The sequence below is a fragment of the Oryctolagus cuniculus genome, chromosome 3, assembly GCF_964237555.1.
Source record: "Oryctolagus cuniculus chromosome 3, mOryCun1.1, whole genome shotgun sequence".
NCBI lineage: Eukaryota > Metazoa > Chordata > Mammalia > Lagomorpha > Leporidae > Oryctolagus > Oryctolagus cuniculus.
Genome location: NC_091434.1, coordinates 30029843 through 30051657, shown reverse-complemented (window position 1 = coordinate 30051657; position 21815 = coordinate 30029843). Strand labels below are relative to the sequence as shown.

General features: G+C 37.7%; 1 protein-coding gene across 12 annotated transcripts in view; it reads left to right on the top strand.

Moving 5' to 3' along the window:
* Positions 1-21815, top strand: part of UNC80 (unc-80 homolog, NALCN channel complex subunit) — a 245541-nt gene that overhangs the window by 91367 nt on the left and 132359 nt on the right. For all 12 annotated transcript variants that reach the window (XM_008259087.4, XM_008259090.4, XM_008259085.4 and 9 more), the window contains exon 23: positions 14934-15146. In XM_008259087.4, the coding sequence (XP_008257309.2) occupies positions 14934-15146 (213 nt within the window). The remainder of the gene's footprint in view (positions 1-14933; positions 15147-21815) is intronic.

Sequence of the window (21815 nt, the reverse complement as noted above, 5' to 3'; positions counted from 1 at the left end):
GTATTTGTATAGTGATCCATTTTCCGCATTTCTTCATATACAGCATTCTAAGATTGGCAAACTAAAGATTATTATTTGTTATGTGCTTACTGTTACTACTAAATTGAATCTTGAGAACTTGTTCTTTCAACAACGAAGTATGAGGCAGATGAGTGAATGGACAGGAAGGCAATTAGAAAAAAAATTCTTTGTAAAAGTGAAGAGACCAAGATTCCTACACCTAGTAGACCAGGCAGACATCTCAGTAAAGGACTGAAAGCCCAGTCTGCATTCATATTGGATTTTTATGGACATAAATATGGGTCTCCAATTTCTTCTCCCTTTCCCCCTCTTCTGGGAAAGTATGGGAAGGGGATTTTTGGATGTCAGATTCCTCTAAAAACCCCCTGGACCAATACTGGCCCATGAAGTTTCTTAGCTTTTGGAGAAGCAAATGATTCCTTCAGCCCAGTAATTATAACCTTGTCAGATCACGTGTGTCAAACTCTCTCAATTCACTGAATTTCTTTAGATAAAGAACAGGCAAGAACATGAGAGGCTGGGTCCTGATTTTAAGATTTGTTTCCCGGTCCCAATGCACATAAATTTATTTTCTTTGGCCCCTCTTAAACTTGTGGGCTAATATCTACCTAGCTGCCTTAACTCTTACTACATTTCTGAAGGAAAAAAAGCAAAGTTCTAATAGAAAGAGCCAGCAAGGGGTAAGGCAAAATTGGAAACTAGGTCACTTTGGGCCAGCACTGAGCCTCACTAGGCTAATCCTCCACTTGTTGTGCTGGTACCCCGGGTTCTAGTCCTGGCTGGGGCGCTGGATTCTGTCCCGGTTGCTCCTCTTCCAGTCCAGCTCTCTGCTGTGGCCCAGGAAGGCAGTGGAGGATGGCCCAAGTGCTTAGGCCCTGCACCCGCATGGGAGACCAGGAGGAAGCACTTGGCTCCTGGCTTCGGATCCGGAGAGCATGCCAGCCGTAGCGGCCATTTTGGGGGTGAACCAACAGAAGGAAGACCTGTCTCTCTCTCTCTCTCTAACTCTGCCTGTCAAAAAAAAATCTTTATTTTGTATTTCATAATGCTGACTCTCATTAAAAAATCATGTAGGAGTGGGCATTCTGCCTAGTGATTTATATGCTTACGTCCCATATCAGAATACCAGTGTTTAATTTCCTGGTCCCAGCTCCTGATTCCAGCTTCCTGCTAATGTACACAGGCTTGAGCAGTTGGATCACTGCCATCCATGTGGGAGAACTTGCCAGCCTTCAGCCATTGAGGGTATTTGAAGAGTGAATAGGCAAACGAGACCACTGTCTCTCCCTGCTTTTCTCTGTCTCTCATCTTTATCTATATCTCTGTCTCTGTCTCTATCATCTCGTTCCTTCTGCCTCTCAAGTAAAAAGAAAAAATCATGTGAGATAACTTTAGGAACTTACATCAGAACATATCGAAATAACAAATTCCAGCCGGCGCCACGGCTCACTAGGTTAATCCTCTGCCTGTGGCGCAGGCACCCTGGGTTCTAGTCCTGGTTGGGCGCCGGTTCTGTCCCGGTTGCTCCTCTTCCAGTCCAGCTCTCTGCTGTGGCCGGGGAGTGCAGTGGAGGATGGCCCAAGTGCTTTGGCCCTGCACCCGCATGGGAGACCAGGAGGAAGCACCTGGCTCCTGGCTTCGGATCACCGGCCGTAGCAGCCATTTGGGGGGTGAACCAATGGAAAAGGAAGACCTTTCTCTCTGTCTCTTCTCTCTCTCTTTCTCACTGTCTAACTCTGCCTATCAAAAAAAAAAAAAAAAGAAATAACAAATTCCATATTTTATATCCAATAGCTTGAATATGGTTAAAAAATAAAGATGACAGAAGCTAGCTGAACAGTTGTTAAAAAGAAATAACAATCATATATTGTCACTTTAGAGGTGGTAAGATTCTATCAATGTCCCTCTTTTTTTCCATCCTAAAGTTAGCTGCTTTTGAAAAAATTTTAGATGAGTGAGGCATCAAATTTTGAGGCAGCTGCCTAATGAGATTAAGGAAAGCTATTAAAACACATTATTTATTTCAACTTGTTGAAAAACTGAGTAAAAAATATAAGTACATGTTACAATACAAATTAGAAAATGAATTTTCTCAAGGTCATGTAAGTTAGTTGGTGCTAAAGCTGGAATCAGAGAAGAACTTCTGATTCTATTCAGGCCTCTTTTAGCAACACCATATGCTTTCTCTGTAAAGAAAAAATATAAAGATTTAAATATACCACAGTGAGTATCTCTTGACTCATTGAAAATATCCTGAAATCTATATGGTCTCCTGTAATAAAGAAGTTTGTGAATGATTTTAATGGTCCGAAAAGCACCTGAATCTTTTAAAATGCTCCTTATTACACAAATACATGATGAGTTCATAATAAGAAAACATAAGAAATTCTCAACTTTTAGTATTCACACTATACATTCACTCTAAAACACTCTGTTAACATTTGGGAGCAAAGATTCTTTTAGAATTGGATTAAAGTTACATGGAAACTCTCCCAAGAAATGTTGTATATATAGAAAAAATTATCATATAATATCTGAAAGTTCATGGATTCCTCCCAATCCATCACTGAAACAAAAAGTGTTAAGAACTTAAACTCAATTAATGTGTTATCATTAGCAAAAACAAGACTCTAATCATCGCTTCTCGGCCTTTTGACTAAGGTCAAGTGTGGAGACTCTAATCAATTAAATTGGAATGACTTTATTAATATTCACTGATCATATATAAGAGATCCTGTTGTAGTTACTTCCTATGTGGAAAGATTTTAGCATTATGTAAGATATGTGGGCAAGGAGACGCACAAGCTTGTTACAACATACTTGGGTATTTGAAAAATAATCTCAACGGAATAAATTAAGACTGGCTTCTGAATGGGGCCCATTTCAAGGGGACTATTTTTGAACACTTTGGTAGTCAAATGTCTTATGTGTTAGAACTTTAGTCCCTCTCATCAGTTGATTCCATACCTATCTGATTTCTAACTACTACACTGCCTAGATTTTCCAAAGATATGATACAGGAGTTTCCAGCTAATCTTAGTTTGTCTCCTATCATTAAATTGGGCTGGATCTCATAGAAAATTTAAAATAAGCCTAAGACTAGATAGTTATCAGACCACTAGATTCTCTTTTTAACCTTTCTTCTAGAACCTATCCTAGCCTTACTTGGCCTTTTCAATATCTTGGTAAGAAAAAAAATACAAGGGAGTTTTGATTTTTGATACTTTTAAATAGTGTGTTTTGAGCTTCAAAGCAAATGGGCATTTTCTGATCATGGGAGATGTCCACTGATGTAGGTGGCCTAATTGGGAATTAATGAGCCCTTTGTCACTAGACGAGAACCAGTGAATTCAAATGGGCAAGGGGCTCAAGCAGTGGGGGGGTAACGGGAGTTCCTGTCACACTTGAGTCTTTTATTCTTATTCAAGAACAAGACTTGTGCAACATTCAGCGGTCAAATTCCAGAGATTAGAATCTGTCAGGGTTTAAAAGGCTGACTTGTTACCATTATCAAGCCAAGACAGAATGGGGTTAGTCCTGATGGGATGAATAAAAGCATAGGTGATGATGATCATGATGATGATGGTGGATGGTGGTGTTGGGGGCGGGGCATGGCTGGCAGAGGTCATAGTAGAGAACAGTAACAGTAACATTTCATTACACTAGATAGTTTGCAAAGCATGTTCCCAAGCTTTATCTTATTTGTTATTATGAGAGTAAAAAGATCAAGCCAGGATATGATCTCTAAATGAGAACAGACTTAGAATCAGTTATGAAAAAGTGAAAGAACTAAAGTCGCTGGGGAAATCTGACCAGCAAACCGAGAGAAGAGGAATACAGCCACATACCCTGTGTCCAAAGCAGCATAGAGTGTCTGCTGCCTTCTGTGCAGCTGTGACACCTGCAGTTGTTTGTAGCTGTTGATTTGGGTTAAGAGCCTCAGGATTACCTACCCTTCACAGATGTCTTCTGCTAACTGTTCCTTTAGCTTTTCTTCTCTCTCTATTTGGTGTCACCTAATATCTGACCCATTTGCTTCCTATCCTCCGGGATTGTCTCAGGTTTGAATCTATTTCCTGTATTTTCCAATGCACCTACGATTTTATTCATATATCTGTATGTGATATATACATGTACAAATAATCTAGATACAGATATAGGCAAAATCAGAAGATATGTGGATGTGGTACAGATATAGACACAGATGTACAGATATAGATAAGAATATATACATAGTTACAGATTCTGCTAGTTTAGCAAATAGGAGGGAAAGGAATAATTCTGCTCATTTCATTATTGTATTCTAGTCCAACTTTCTCTTTTGTTGTTTTGTTACACTTATTTTTTAAGTCCAGATAAAACACAATTTTTACATTATGATATAAATTTTATTTTAGAATAGTTTCATTGCTGATTGTGCCAATCTGATAGCTTTTATTTATCTTAGACAGTCCTCTTGTCACTGTCTGTGATCACTAAATTCAGAGATCATTGTTTCTAATTTAATTCTAGCACACCTCTTCCCCACATCTTTGTTTCCTATAAATTTGCAAGATGCAACTGTAAGACACTTTCAAAAAGTATGTTTAGAAAGAACTCATTTCATCTCTAGATTTATATAATCTACAAAATCTAAAGAAAAAATTATGCAGCTCAAACAAAAGACACTTCTGTTTTATATATGTTTCAGGTGAAATATTATATCCTTATTTATCCAACTGAATTTTCAATATATGCAGACACTAGTTCCCATTTACTGGTAATTTACTAGCACAAATACACTGATGTTAGTTGACCTTGGGAATAAATCATTGAATGTAAGTATATCAATAGACTCTTAAAATTCTTCCTACTTTTTGGATAGAGAAAATCTAATTCATGTTAAATTAGTTACTCTCACAAATAGATCAGTGTAGGAGGAGTGAATATGTAATTTTTATCTAAATTGGGACATTTTAAGAAAGAAAGAAAGGGAGTGCTATTAGTAATAGTATCAGAAAACAGATATGAATCAGACCCACCTGGGGAAAAAACATCTCTCTCAATTGTAGTATCCTTATTCTCTAGTTGATTAACCCTTCCTCTTATTTTTCTCATTTGTGTCCCTCCCGCTATGAATTTACTGTATTGTTCTTTAGCATATCAAGTTGGTTACTTATTTTCCCTTTTCTATACTGATCATTTAGATTTTTTTTTCTGTTTAAATTCTTTTAGAGATTTATTTATTTGAAAGAGTTACAGAGAGAGAGGGAGACACACACAGAGAGAGACAGAGAGAGAGAGAGAGAGAGAGAGAGAGAGAGAGAGAAAGAGAATGAACCATCTGCTGGTTCACTCCCCAATGGCTGCAACCATCAGAGCTGGGTCAGGCTGAAGCCAGGAGCCAGGAGCTTCATCTGGGTCTCCCACGTGGGTGGCAGGGGCCCAAGCACTTGTGCCATCCTCAGCTGCTCTTCCCAGGTACATTGGCAGGGAGCTGGATTCAAAGTGGAACAGCTAGAACATGAACTAGTACCCGTATGGGATGCTGGTACCATAGGCAGTGGCTTTACCTGCTATGATCATTTAGATTTTAATTTCCCTCTAAGTATTGCTCTAACTGCATGCCATAAAATTTTATAAGTGCTATTTTTGTTATAGTTTAGGTACATTGTAAGTTATTGTTGTATGACTTCATTTCCAGATCTGATTCTTTGAAATTAATTTAAACTTGTTTTATGATCTAGAACACTATAATTTTCATGTGTCCCATGTACAGTGAAAGAATGAGTATTCTCCAGTTGCTATGTACAGTAATATATGTATTAGGTTCTTCAAATCTTCTAAACCTTATTTTATCTCATTGTTTGATCTACTTCTGAGTGAATTGTATCAAAATCTCTCACAATGATGACAAATTTTCCCATATATACGTGAAACAATGACAAATTTTGTTTTACTTTTATAGAAGCAGATAGGCTTACAAGTGTTACATGTTTCTAATGAAATGAATATTCTATCACTATCAGATGTCCTAGTTAATCTCTGACAATGCTTTCTACTTTATGATACTGTTTCCTCTGGCACTAATAATATAGCTACACACATTTCATTAAGTCAGCATTGACCTGGTTTTGATATCAGAAATGACCCCCTAAAATCTATATGAAACTGTGGCCCCTTAAAGTTCTCCAGAAGTTCCATCTGGGCTGCCACATATGTTACCAGAATTTGGAGTGCCATATGATACCACCATATGCTTATTGATAAATCCCCAATATTAATAAGCCTGAGAGGGTTCTTGCCTAATATTTACAGAAGAATTCTAAATACCGGCATAAATAAACGAGGCAGCATGGTACATTTTAGGCTTTTATTCAGTGAGAGAAATCATAGGAGTGTGAGAGCTTTATCAGAGAGAGAGAAAAATCTAGGTTCATACTGAGCACCAGGAACCAGCCATGTGGAGGAGCATCTGGGCCAGGAAGCCTAGGGCAAGTGGCCCAAAGGCCACGCGCCCTGGGGGTGCAGGGCTACAGCAAGCCCCCTGCTGGCAAGAGGCCAGAAAACAGAAGAGAAGGGCTGACACAGGCTTTTAACCCACTTCCCATGTCCCAGGCTTTTAACCCACTTCCAAAGGGAAGTGGTTAATTAACCTGATTGGCTGGTGGGCACCCAGGTATGGCCAGGTAGGGGCATGAGGTCACATGGGCGTGGTGAAGGTATCAGGTAGGGCGTGAGGTCACACAAGGGCTTGGCGAAGGCGTGGTCTTCCAGCTCACAGACCTAATCGATTTTAACCTCAATGCCTGCCCACTTCAGTTTCTTTTGGCCAATATTTCTGTATCCTTATATTTTAGGTATTTTAGGTCTTTGTAGAAAGCATATTCTTAATTTTTTATGCCATGTTGATATTTTTCTTAGAAAATTTAGTCCAGAAATTTTCCCAGATTATGAATACTGATATGTTTAGTTTCATTTATGCTACTTACGTTATCTTTTGCCTATTTACATATATTTCATTATTTCATATTGTGTTTGTTTGAATGTATACCCATTTCATGCCTGCCTATAGATTATATTAGGATATGTGGTCTAATTATCTTGCTTTGGTGTGGGTTAGCATTGTAAAACTTGTTTTTTATTACTACTTTGGAGATTAATATGTTTTATGATTATATAAATTACATAAATATTGATCTAAACAACATTTAAAGTTAATGAATTTAGTTAGTCTTCTTTCTAAAAAGTTTTAACTCCAACTGTTACCCAAGAAATAGTTGTATCTTTTGTTTTAATATTCAAAAAATTAGACATTATTTGTATTAATATTTAGAAAAATGATTTTTAAATTTACACAAAACATAATCTTTTTTTAAGATTTTATTTATTTATTTGAGAGATAGAGTTACAGACAGTGAGAGGGAGATACAGAGAGATAGAATTACAGACAGTGAGAGGGAGAGAAAGATCTTCAGTCTGCTGGTCCACTCCCCAGGTGGCCGCAATGGCAGGAGCTGTGCTGATCCGAAGCCAGGAGCCAGGAGCCTCTTCCAGGTCTCCTATGCGGGTGCAGGAGCCCAAGGACTTGGGCCATCTTATACTGCTTTCCCAGGCCACAGTAGAGAGCTGGATCGGAAGAGGAGCAGCTGGGACTAGAACTGGGGCCCATATGGGATGCTGGTGCTGCAGGCAGAGGATTAACCTACTGTGCCAGGGCGCCAACCTCAACATACTCTTTGTTTACCATTTTTCCTTGCATCTCAAAAGTACCTTGTGGGGTTATTTTCTTCTGAAATATGCCTTTCAGGAGTACCTTTAATAATGATCAGTTGGCAGTATCTCTGTCAGCCACAGTTTTCTTGAAAATGTCTTTATTTTAATCTCAACTTGAATATGTTTTTGGTGATAGTATAACCATAGGGTACTATTTTCTTTCTGCAGTTCAAAGATACTATCTCATTCTTTTCCAGCTTAATTAACATTCCTTTGTTGGTAATTTCCCCATCCCCTGCCTTTTAGTATCTTTATTGTTGGTATTTTGGAGATTCACTAAAATGTTTCTAGAATATTTTTCTTAGTTGGGGCTGATTAGGATATTAAGCCATGTAATTAGCATATGATATGCATTCTAGAAAATCCTCAATTATTATCTCTTGGATATTGTATCCTTCACATCCTCTCTAATCTTTCATTCTAGAAATTTAAAATATATGTAATAGATCTTGTCACTTAACCCTGAGCATTTGAAAACCTCTATTTCAAAATTCTTTGTTTCTCTATCTATCTATCTATCTCTACCTCTACCTCTGCCTCTGCCTCTGCCTCTACCCCTACCCCTACCCCTACCCCTACCCCTACCCCTACCCTACCTCTGCCTCTGCTTTATCCGGGGTAATTTTCTCAGATATCTCTTCCATTTCAGTTTTGCTTTTTTCAGCTTTATCTTTTTCAGTGCAGTTTTACCCACACATTTATCAGTATCTGGAGGAATCCTTGGTTGTTACAACCTAGAAATAGTTACTGGTATCTAGTGAATAGATACTAAAAATGCTGATAAACATCCAATAATGCATGGTGAACTCTTTCCCCTCCCCCCCAAATATTGATTGGCCTGAACAGTCAATAATATAGAATTGGAAATGTCTTCTCTAATCCGTGTTATGATCTATTCACTGCTTTTTTTAATTTCAAGTACTACATTTTATTTGTAAAAGTTCTATTTTTCTTGTTTTTAAATCACCTGATAGACATTGATGGCATAATTCCTTCATCAAGCTTTCAATTTTCACATTAACCTTTGATGTATTTGATACACTATGACTTTGTTAACTGCAGTCTTTGTAAATTTGATTCTGCACTTCATTATTTCTGCTGAGGCTTGCTCATAGTAGATCATTTTATTTTGTATTTCTAACGTAAGTTTGTTCCTTTGAACATAATTTATTTGTGGGAATGCTTTAAGATCTATGTTCAAAAGAAGTGTTATTCAGTCAATCATTAGCACCACCTGTAAGCACATTAGAAATGCGAATTTTCAGGTCCTCTAACAGAGCTACTGATTCAGAATCTGCAGACAGTACCAAGGAATCTACTTTATGCATCTTCTCCAGAGACTCACGTACACTGTTGAGTGCGAAGGTTTAAGAAATTCTGATTTAAAGCATTCCTCCAGAGAGTATTTCCATTTGGCAGACCCCTGGAAATATTACCAACCTAAAATTCTTTTTTAAACCACTTGTAGGAGGTCAAAAGACAAAAAATTCGCTCAGAATTTGAATGAGAATATAGGATTTGGGTTAGGAGTTCTCATTGAAAATATTTTTTTCTACTTTACCCAGAGCTACAGTCAGACAAGTCAGCTTCTGTGAGGCCAGATTTTCATCTTATTCATCCACTGATGGTGGGTCCTGCCTAGGATTCTGACTTTTGTAAGTGTATGACCCGGCTTTGCAACTGTTCAGACTCAGATGCTTAAAAGTGGCTCATGCTCTGGTCTCTGTAGTCAACACCAATCTTCAGGGCAAGTATTTCTACACTAGCTCACCTCTAACTTCACCTCCAAAATTGGAATGTCTTGTCATGTATACTGCCAGTTGTCGTCTATTTCACCTTAAAAACACAAGGGAGAGCCGGCGCCGTGGCTCAATAGGCTAATCCTCCACCTTGCGGCGCCGGCACACCGGGTTCTAGTCCCGGTCGGGGCGCCGGATTCTGTCCCGGTTGCCCCTCTTCCAGGCCAGCTCTCTGCTATGGCCAGGGAGTGCAGTGGAGGATGGCCCAGGTGCTTGGGCCCTGCACCCCATGGGAGACCAGGAAAAGCACCTGGCTCCTGGCTCCTGCCATCGGATCAGCGCAGTGCGCCGGCTACAGCGGCAGCCATTGGAGGGTGAACCAATGGCAAAGGAAGACCTTTCTCTCTGTCTCTCTCTCTCACTGTCCACTCTGCCTGTCAAAAAAAAAAAAAAAAAAAAAAAAAAAAAAAAAAAAAAACACACAAGGGGAAAAAAAAACAGAATAAAGAAATGTTTGGATATTTTATCCAGCACTTCTAGGTATTCCAACCAAAAGGAATTTATGTTCACACCTAATCCATCATATTGCCAGCTACAGCAGGCCTCATCTACTTTTTCAAATACTTACCCAAAATGTTATCTTCAGTGTTAAGATCATAGTCATGCAGACTAGAATAATGCCTGCCTGCAGCCTGACAACTCAATGATTTAAGTTGCCCACACCTACTGTAGAAGTGGGCAGGGGCAGAGACAGCTTGTCCTTCTGTGAGTCAGTTACTTAATGATCTCAGTCAGGCAGAGAATTCAATACAGGCTGAGTAATAAATACTGACTCACAAGCATATGCCCTCTAGCAAAGAAGGTTCCAATACACACTAAACCCCACAATAACTGCTTTTTCCCATTGGCTGCAAGTAAACAGGTATTATGTGCCAGTAAGAACTTTATATTTTACTGTGGGACAATAAAAAATTATGTAACTCCCTAGGGGCCAACATAAAATATTTAGCCTTTAAAAGCAGTTAGTTCTTGCCCAGGATTGTATGAGTTTTCAGGAGCAGTCAATTTTTCTTCTCACATAATAAATTTAGATATAGTCCCTCAGGGAAAGGAATGTATTGCAATTATAACCTTCAATTAACCATCGTATCTTGGTAACAATATTTGCTAGGTCCCCAGGCAGAATAACATGGAGCTGTTTGAACTAGTATCCCAATTCTCTGCTTCACTTTCACAAAGGAAACATTCAATATATGTAACAGTCATAAAATTCAGGAAAAAAAAATGGCAAATTAAATCAGCAAAGTAGGCAGGTAAGTGAAGTTTTCTAATTGTAGAATGTTAGGGAAATCTATACGACACAATGACATTCTCATGATTTCTTATAATTTTAACTAGACAACACTGCAGCCATAGCAGAAATATCTTATTTAATAATGGATCATAAAAAATCGCTGAGACCTGGCTATTTTTGACCTTCAAATTTACAAATTCCACATGATCGAATCTAGTATGTTATGTTACCTTCACAATTAAGACTGATTATTGCTTATCTGTAAATTATGTATTTATGCATAATGAAGTAGAAATCATTCTGTGCATTACAAGGAAAAAAGAGAAACTGGGTGGACATGTACAATTCAAATTAAAAAGAAATTTAAATATGTGTACTTTTCATTCAAAACCACCCTCCAAATTCTTCTTGCTATGCCAATGGTGACAAATTTTGCTTGGATGTTGATTTGTAACTGTGTGTCTGAAACTCTGTTATTATCTTCAGCCATGCAACCTTTTTCTGATTCATTTTCCTCCATTTGCACTGTTTTGCTCTGCGATGTAAATCCATCCCTATCCATTTTGTCATGCTTCCATCGTTCACTACTTCAGATTGCACTGAGCCATAAGAGGTAAGCTTCACTGAAGGAAAATTGACTTGACTTTATGACCAAGAAGAATCCCATGCCTTTCCCTAAAATCAATACTTTTTAAGTTACACTTTGAAAGGAACTTAAAAAGAAAATAATTCTTCACAGCCCCAGTTAACCTTGAGTACTCTTGCACATATACTGAGTTCAGCACTTGTTGACTCTCTTCTACTAGGATGCACTTTAACGCCCTTACGTTTTTAACTCAGTGTCTCCCTCTGTTTTCTCTGTAGTGATGTGCATGGTACAATTTCCCAGAAATTGCTATTATTCACTGGCACCTTGATTACAGAATTCTGAATCCTGCCTTCATCTACCAGACACATGAGTTTAAAATAACAAGGCAGTGTTTGGATTGTTTGGAAGATTCTTCTATACAATCTGCTATTCAAACAGTGGCATTTCTAAATGCTACTGGACTTGGCTATTTATATGGATCAAATTAATCAAATAACAACCAACCCTTTCTTCATTATGTACTGTGTAGTGTATAGGTATTTTCATGTTGATCTCAATTCAGTTTCCAAACTTATATGATAATTTCCCAGGACCAATGATTGACAAAATGTTAGTTTTATCATGAGATGTTTTTGAGAACAGAGAACTGAGGTCACTTTTCATTCAGAAATGTCTTGAGCTTCCTCAGCAACTTCACATACCACAATTTGGATTGTTCATTCATCTACTGCTAATCCTCTTAATTGCCATCTAATAGAGGTGATAGCTTGATCTTCTATCACATATTTATGATCTAGGTTAGGTTTAACTCTTATTAAAGCTAAAGGATCTAGGACATACCGCAGAATGCTATTTCAGTAGAGTTATTTATGTCTTCCTGTCATTAAGCATTGAATTCACATTGCTGTATATTGAGAATGTGTCACAATGTGACAGGCTGAGAATAAATTTACATCATTCGCCTTGCCCTCCAGACTGGCATTCTTTTTAGAGACAGATGTTCCAGCCTCTCACAGACACAGATTAGCATATCTGCGATGTTTAGTTAATACAAGAAAGATCATTTAGTCTGTGTGGTATGGTATGGAACTATTGATGCAGGGAGTCACCCCACTCTGCAGTCTAAAATTTTCCTATCTCTGAGACCTCTTTTTCAGTCTTGAGACAAGTTGATGACAGATTCTCATCATTAGGTACACCTTGTATTAATAAATTCTCAGCATTTGTGTTCATTTTGTGTTCTACATTTTCACAGAGATTAACATTTCATTGTGTAGAGATACATAATATGCTTTGTAAAATTAAATCTCTATGTAAATGCATTTCTTACTGGAATCCTTGATAGCTTTATTTAAGATGTAAACTATGACAAAGTACTTCATGGGCTAATTTACTTGAATTCATCAGTGTGTTTGAGATACTGTAATACTAAAAAGTAAGTAACTAACTGCTTAAAAGGGGATGCAGCTGAGGGAGACTTCTGGATCATGAAAATGAGAGTTTAGGAAAGGGGTTTTAGGGCTCTCTTAGTCATGGAAGCAGTGTATGGAAAGATATGAGACATAATATATGGGAAACTGCAGCTAGATTGATATAACTCTATCATAGCATACTTGAGACAGGAGGAGAAAGGTAGATGAGCCAACTCACTAGGTTTTTGTACCTTTTTTCTTTTAATTATTTGTTTATGTAAAGGGAATAGATCTATGTTTATCATATGTGTTCTCTGATTTGTGGTAGCTAATATATAGAGTACAAAAAATATCATATATATGAGTGAAATTAATATCTTAGGATATGATTATTGATATAGCCCTTGTCTATACTCCTGAGGAATAATGGTCTTCCCACTTACTACTTGTTGAATTCTTTATTTAATGAAGGATTAAGCTTGAGATTATAAAGTAAATTGAAAGTAATTCATCCCAAAAAATAAAAGAAAAACAAGAAAGGAAGGTGGGTGGGTTGGAGAGAGAGAGGGTAGGAGATATCATTATGTTCTTAAAATTATGTATGAAATACATGAAAATTTTCTATCTTTATTTATTACATTGTTGAGGTAGATTGGCCTTTGCAGTTAAAACTGATTCTTGCTTATCTGTAAATTATGTACTTATAACATAATGAAGTAGCATTTTAAATGGGCAAATAATGTGAACGTACAATTGTGCTTTAGAAAATAATATCACATGGGACTAATGTCCCATTTTTAAATAATTAATTTCTACCTGCATTCTAGACAGCATATTTTCTTAAGGTTTATATGAGTATACAGTAAGACAATGTAGATGCCAAAGAGGAACTAGCATAGGACTGAGCATCAGAGACCTGAGGTTGAATCTTGTGTGAACCCCTTCTCAGATATATCAGAGTGGGAAAATTATATTTTATTTTTAAAATCCCACAATGAAAATATTATTTCTAGATCACATGTTTGTTATGTATTATAATTCATGAAAGTTAACTGTCACTTAATTTTCCATATATTAACCCCTATTTTAACATTATGTATCAATGCATTGTTAAGGATTTTATTGCTGGAAATGAAGAAAACTGTTCAATTTGAAAATCTCTTATTACTGAGTAATCCATGTTTGTTAAATAACTCTAAGATTGTGACCAATTTTGTAGCATCTATTTTTAAAAACTGGCACATATCAAAACACATTAATAGTTGATGTATATTTTACTTATGATCCATTAGCCTTCTATAGGAAATTTTACAATCTTTTTTTTCCCTGAACGTTTTCCCTAGATTTAAAAAAATTCAATAGAATATCTTATCCCCATCAGTTTAGGAATATCAATTCAGTTTATGGATAACAATTATCCTTTTTTCCTTCCCTTGAAAAGATTATTGCCATATTTTATGAAAAAATGTGCTATTTCTCACTTATCAACTAAAAAAGTCCTTCTTTGTCAAACATTTTCAATTGAAACCATGCCTATTTAAGCAGAATTTCGTGTGTAATTTATGACAAAGTTGAAAGGGGAAAAATGAGCAACTCAACCAAATATAATATAAGCACTTCATTTTCTTGCTATTCAAAATGTACAAGTAGTAAATAGCACCTCCTTTGAACATGTGAATGGTTAGTATCAAATCACTGTTGACACCATTGGCTAAAATACAACTAGTCCTAGAAATGGAATGTTTGTATCAGATTTAAAAAAAAGCTTCAAGTTTAAAACCTTATTGAGCGTGCTTCCACTCTCACAGTCAAATCCCACACGCCCTGAAACATAAGAAGATACAGGTATGTGATTTTATTTGAGATTCCTGAGGAAGAAAACAGCAAAGAAATGTGCTTAAATTTATTGATTCTTCAACATCCAAATTTCCCTTTGTGTTTCATTTTCCAGATGTCCCTCTACTGTCTTGGCTATGCTGAAGCTACCCTGGGAAATATGTCCGAACTAAATCAAAACGTGGAGACTAAAATAAACTAACGATACACAGTAACTCCCTTTAAGGCCAGTTTGAAGTTATTGTTTATTAATCCCACATTATTCTTTGCTTAACAACCCTATTTAGGAAGCCCCCGTGGTGGCCAGAGCAGCCTTGTTCCTGGAATGTGCCCGTTTTGTTCATCGTTGCAACCGTGGCAACTGGCCAGAGTGGATGAAAGGGCATCATGTGAACATCACCAAGAAAGGCCTATCCCGGGGAAGGTCTCCCATTGTGGGCAACAAGCGCAACCAGAAGCTTCAGTGGAACGCTGCCAAGCTCTTCTATCAATGGGGAGACGTGAGCCTTCAATTCTCTGCTATAGAATGAGAATACTTGAGTGAAGAAGTTTCTAAGTTTTTTTGATTAATATTGTTTGTTGTGTACCAGGCACAGAAAAAAAAATACTTTGCAGGGAGGGTAGTGTAAAAACAGCTCATTTAATCTTCTCAATAAATCTATAAGGTTAGACATTGTTATGATTATTTTACAATTAAGAAAACTGAAGTTTGACAGATCATGCAACTTGCCACAGTTTCCATATCCAGTAAATAAAGGAATCAATATTCTGTCTCCCAGGTTGAATTCCAAAGCCTTGCCTTTAATAACCATAGTCATCATGAGTCATCTTTATTATAAGTGTTATATATGTAAGTCCTTATTTGATATTCTATTCTAATTTTTTCCAAGACCTGATCTTTTTTCCCATTTCTTAATAGAATTTTCTATTTTGTTGATGTATATTGTACTAGTTGCCTGAAGTCTTGGAAATTACGCATATACACACACACATTAATGAATAAGAAAGTAAATTTAAAATGAATGGATGGAGCTGGCACGTGGCTCACTTGGCTAATCCTCTGCCTGTGGCGCCGGCATCCCATATAACGCTGGGTTCTAGTCCAGTTGCTCCTCTTCCAGTCCAGCTCTCTACTGTGGCCTGGGAAGGCAGTGGAGGATTGCCCAGGTGCTTGGGCGCCTGCACCCACATGGGAGACCAGGAAGAAGCACCTGGCTCCTGGCTTCGGATCGGCACAGTGCCAGCCGTAGTGGCCATTTCGGGGTGAACCAACGGAAGGAAGACCTTTCTCTCTGTCTCTCTCTCTCTCACTATATAACTCTGCCTGTCAAAAAAAAGGAATAGATGAATCTTCTTTAGGAATTCTCGTAAAATCACTCCTTAAAATGATTGCAACTTCGTTACCAATAGTGGCAGAGGGGAATATGAGGAATAAAAAGAAATACAAGAGAACGGAGTTTTTTTCTTCTGATTTTTTTTAAATTTTTTAACTTTTATTTAATGAATATAAATTTCCAAAGTACGACTTATGGATTACAATGGCTTCCCCCCCATAACGTCCCTCCCACCCACAACCCTCCCCTTTCCCACTCCCTCTCCCCTTCCATTCACATCAAGATTCATTTTCGATTATCTTAATATACAGAAGATCAGCTTAGTATACATTAAGTAAGGATTTCAACAGTTTGCTCCCACACAGAAACATAAAGTGAAAAATAATAGATCATTTTTTTTAAATGATGATAAAATCAGATCAGACCTAATGTCATGTTTAATCCCAGTGAGAGTCAAGTTGGGAATTGATAATTTCTTTTTTTTTTTTTACAGATCAGTTTAGTATGCATTAAGTAAAGATTTCAACAGTTTGCACCCCCATAGAAACACAAAGTGAAATATATTGTTTGAGTATTCATTATAGCATTAAATCTCAATGCACAGCACATTAAGGACAGAGATCCTACATGAGGAGTAAGTGCACAGTGACTCCTGTTGTTGACTTTACCAATTGACACTCCTGTCTATGGCATCAGTAATCTCCCTATGCTCCAGTCATGAGTTTCCAAGGCTATGGAAGCCCTCTGAGTTCTCCGACTCTTATCTTGTTTAGACAAGGTCGCAGTCAAAGTGGAAGTTCTATCCTCCCTTCAGAGAAAGGTACCTCCTTCTTTGATGACCTGTTCTTTCCACTGGGATCTCACTCACAGAGATCTTTTGCCAGAGTGTCTTGGCTTTCCATGCCTGAAATACTCTCATGGGCTTTTCAGCCAGATCCGAATGCCTTTAGGGCTGATTCTGAGGCCAGAGTGCTATTTAGGACATCTGCCATTCTATGAGTCTGCTGAGTATCTCACTTCCCATGTTGGATCACTCTCCCCTTTATTTATTCCATCGGTTAGTGTTAGCAGGTACTAGACTTGTTTATGTGCTCCCTTTGACTCTTAGTCCTTTCATTATGATCAATTGTGAACTTAAATTGATCACTTGGAATAGTGAGATGGCATTGGCACATGCCACCTTGATGGGATTGAATTGGAATCCCCTGGTATGTTTCTAACTCTACCATTTGGGGCAAGTCAGCTTGAGCATGTCCCAAATTGTACATCTCTTCCCTCTCTTATTCCTACTCTTATGTTTAACAGGGATCAAATTTCAGTTAAATTTCAACACTTAAGAATAACGGTGTATTAATTACAGAATTAAACCAGTCAAATTAAGTAGAACAGACAAAAAAACTACTAAGAGGGATAATGTATTAAGTTGTTCATTAACAGTCAGGGCTATGCTGATCAAGTCACCGTTTCCCATAGTGTCCATTTCACTTCAACAGGTTTCCTTTTTGGTGTTCAGTCAGTTGTCACTGATTAGGGAGAACATATGGTATTTGTCCCTTTGGGACTGGCTTATTTCACTCAGCATGATGTGTTCCAGATTCCTCCATTTTGTTGCAAATGACTGGATTTCATTGTTTGTTACTGCGGTATAGTATTCTAAAGAGTACATATCCCATAATTTCTTTATCCAGTCTACCGTTGATGGGCATTTAGGTTGGTTCCAGGTCTCAGCTATTGTGAATTGAGCTGCAATAAACATTAGGGTGCAGACCGCTTTTTTGTTTGCCAATTTAAATTCCTTTGGGTAAATTCCAAGGAGTGGGATGGCTGGGTCAAACGGTAGGATTATCTTCAGGTTTCTGAGGAATCTCCAGACTGACTTCCATAGTGGCTTGACCAGTTTGCATTCCCACCAACAGTGGGTTAGTGTCCCTTTTTCCCCACATCCTCGCCAGCATCTGTTGTTGGTAGATTTCTGTATGTGAGCCATTCTAACCGGGGTGAAGTGAAACCTCATTGAGGTTTTGATTTGCATTACCCTGATTGCTAATGACCTTGAACATTTTTTCATGTGCCTGTTGGCCATTTGGATTTCCTCTTTTGAAAAATGTCTATTGAGGTCCTTGGCCCATCTCTTAAGTGGGTTGTTGGTTTTGTTTTTGTGGAGTTTCTTGATCTCTTTGTAGATTCTGGTTATTAACCCTTTATCTGTTGCATAGTTTGCAAATATTTTTTCCCATTCTGTCAGTTGTCTCTTCACTCTCCTGACTGTTTCTTTTGCAGTACAGAAACTTCTCAATTTGATGCAATCCCAATAGTTGATTTTGGCTTTCACTGCCTGTGCCTCCCGGGTCTTTTCCAGAAATTCTTTGCCTGTGCCAATATCTTGAAGGGTTTCTCCAATGTTCTCTAGTAACTTGATGGTGTCAGGTCATAGATTTAGGTCTTTAATCCATGTTGAGTGGATTTTTGTGTAAGGTGTAAGGTAGGGGTCTTGCTTCATGATTCTGCACGTGGAAATCCAATTTTCCCAGCACCATTTATTGAATAGAATGTCCTTGCTCCAGGAATTAGTTTTGGATCCTTGATCAAATATAAGTTGGCTGTAGATGTTTGGGTTGATTTCTGGTGTTTCAATTCTGTTCCATTGGTCTATCCATCTGTTTCTGTACCAGTACCATGCTGTTTTGATTACAACTGCCCTGTAGTATGCCCTGAAATCTGGTATTGTGATGCCTCCTGCTTCGTTTTTGTTGTACAAGATTACTTTAGCTATTCGAGGTCTCTTGTGCCTCCATATAAATTTCAGCACCATTTTTTCCAGATCTGAGAAGAAGGTCTTTGGTATCTTGATTGGTATTGCATTGAATCTATAAATTGCTTTTGGGAGAATGGACATTTTGATGATGTTGATTCTTCCAATCCATGAGCATGGAAGATTTTTCCATTTCTTGGTATCCTCTTCTATTTCTTTCTTTAAGGTTTTGTAATTTTCATCGTAGAGATCTTTAACGTCCTTGGTTAAGTTTATTCCAAGGTATTTGATTGTTTTTGTAGCTATTGTGAATGGGATTGATCTTAGAAGTTCTTCCTCAGCCATGGCATTGTCTGTGTATACAAAGGCTGTTGATTTTTGTGCATTGATTTTATACCCTGCTACTTTGCCAAACTCTTCTATGAGTTCCAATAGTCTCTTAGTAGAGTTCTTTGGCTCCCCTAAATAAAGAATCATGTCATCTGCAAAGAGGGATTGTTTGAGTTCTTCCTTCCCAATTTGTATCCCCTTAATTTCTTTTTCTTGCCTAATAGCTCTGGCTAGAACTTCCAGAACTATATTGAATAGCAGTGGTGAGAGTGGGCATCCCTGTCTGGTACCAGATCTCAGTGGAAATGCTTCCAACTTTTCCCCATTCAATAGGATGTTGGCTGTGGGTTTTTCATGGATTGCTTTGATTGTATTGAGGAATGTTCCTTCCAAACCCAGTTTGCTTAGAGTTTTCATCATGAACAGGTGTTGTATTTTATCAAATGCTTTCTCGGCATCTATTGAGAAAATCATATGGTTTTTCTTCTGCAGTCTGTTAATGTGGTGTATCACATTGATTGTCTTGCACACATTAAACCATCCCTGCATACCAGGGATAAATCCCACTTGGTCTGGGTGGATGATCTTTCTGATGTGTTGTTGCATTCTATTGGCGAGAATTTTATTGAGGATTTTTGCATCTATGTTCATCAGGGTTATTGGTCTGTAATTCTCTTTCAGTGCTGCATCTTTTTCCGGCTTAGGAATTAAGGTGATGCTGGCTTCATAGAAAGAATTTGGGAGGATTCCCTCTTCTTCGATTGTTCTGAATAGTTTGAGAAGAATTGGAGTTAGTTCTTCTTTAAATGTCTGGTAGAATTCAGCAATGAATCCATCTGGTCCTGGGCTTTTCTTTGTTGGGAGGGCCTTTATTACAGTTTCAATTTCCTTCTCAGTTATGGGTCTGTTTAGGTTTTCAGTGTCTTCCTGGTTCAATTTAGGTAGGTTGCATGTGTCCAGGAATCTATCCATTTCTGATAGGTTTCCCTGTTTGCTGGCATACAAGTCCTTGTAGTAATTTCTGATGATTCTTTTTATTTCTATGGTGTCTGTTGTTACATTTCCTTTTTCATCTTTGATTTTATCGATTTGGGTCTTTTCTCTTCTTTTTTTAGTTAGTTGGGCCAATGGGGTGTCAATTTTGTTTATTTTTTCAAAAAACCAGCTCCTCGTTTGGCTGATTTTTTGTAATGTTTTTCTTGATTCAATCCTGTTGATTTCTTCTCTGATTTTAATTATTTCTCTTCTCCTACTAGATTTGGGTCTGGTTTGCTGTAGGTTTTCTAGATCCTTGAGGTGAATTGAAAGCTCATTTATTTGGTGCCTTTCCAATTTCTTGATGTAGGCACCTATTGATATAAACTTTCCTCTTAACACTGCTTTTGCTGCGTCCCATAAGTTTTGGTATGTTGTGCTGTTATCCTCATTTACTTCCAGAAAGTTTTTGATTTCTCTTTTGATTTCTTCTATGACCCATTGTTCATTCAGGAGCATGTTGTTCAATCTCCATGTGTTTGTGTATGCTCTAGGGATTCCTGAGTTGCTAATTTCCAACTTCATTCCTTTATGGTCTGAGAAGCTGCATGGTATGATTCTAATTCTTTTGAATTTGCTGAGACTTGCTTTATGGCCTAGTATGTGGTCAATCCTAGAGAAGGTTCCATGTACTGCTGAGAAGAATGTAAAATCTTTAGCTGTAGGATTGAAAGTTCTGTATATATCTGTTAGATCCATTTGGGCTATAGTGTCGTTTAAATCTACTGTATCCTTGTTGATCTTCTGTCCTATTGATCTGTCTATTTCTGAGAGTGGAGTATTGAAGTCCCCCAGTACTATTGTATTGGGGTCTAAGTCTCCCTTTAAGTCCGTTAATAAATCTTTTAGATAGACTGGTGCCCTGTAGTTAGGTGCATATACATTGATAATTGTTATATCTTCCTGTTGTATTGATCCCTTAATCATTATATAGTGCCCCTCTTTGTCTCTCTTAACAGTTTTTGTGGTAAAGTTTATGTTGTCCGATATTAAGATGGCTACGCCTGCTCTTTTTTCATTTCTGTTGGCATGGTATATCTTTTTCCAGCCTTTAACTTTCAGTCTGTATGGATCTTTGTTGGAAAGATGTGTTTCTTGTAAGCAGCAAATAGATGGGTTTTGTTCCTTAACCCAATCAGCCAATCTGTGTCTTTTAACTGGACAGTTCAGGCCATTCACGTTCAATGTGACTAATGATAAGTGGTAACTTTGCCCTGCCATTTGCCAAAGATAAGTTCTAATATATGCTTTGAATTCCCTGTGATCTTTTGCTGTGAGCTTTCCTTCCTTGGTTTCCTTCCTTTACCTTCTTTCATATTGATGACCGTGTTTCTGTGTTTCTGTGTGTAACACATCTTTAAGCATCTTTTGCAGGGCTGGACGAGTGGCAACAAATTCTTTCAATTTCTGTTTGCAATGAAAAGTCTTTATTTCACCTTCATTCACAAATGAGAGCTTTGCAGGATATAATATTCTGGGCTGGCAGTTTTTCTCTCTTAGTACCTGGGCTATATCTCGCCATTCCCTCCTAGCTTTTAGAGTTTCTGATGAGAAGTCAGCTGTGAGTCTGATTGGAGATCCTCTGAGAGTAATCTGACGTTTCTCTCTTGCACATTTTAGGATCTTTTCTTTATGTTTCACTGTGGAGAGTTTAATTACAACGTGTCGTGGTGAGGATCTCTTTTGGTTGTGTTTATTAGGGGTTCTGTGAGCTTCCT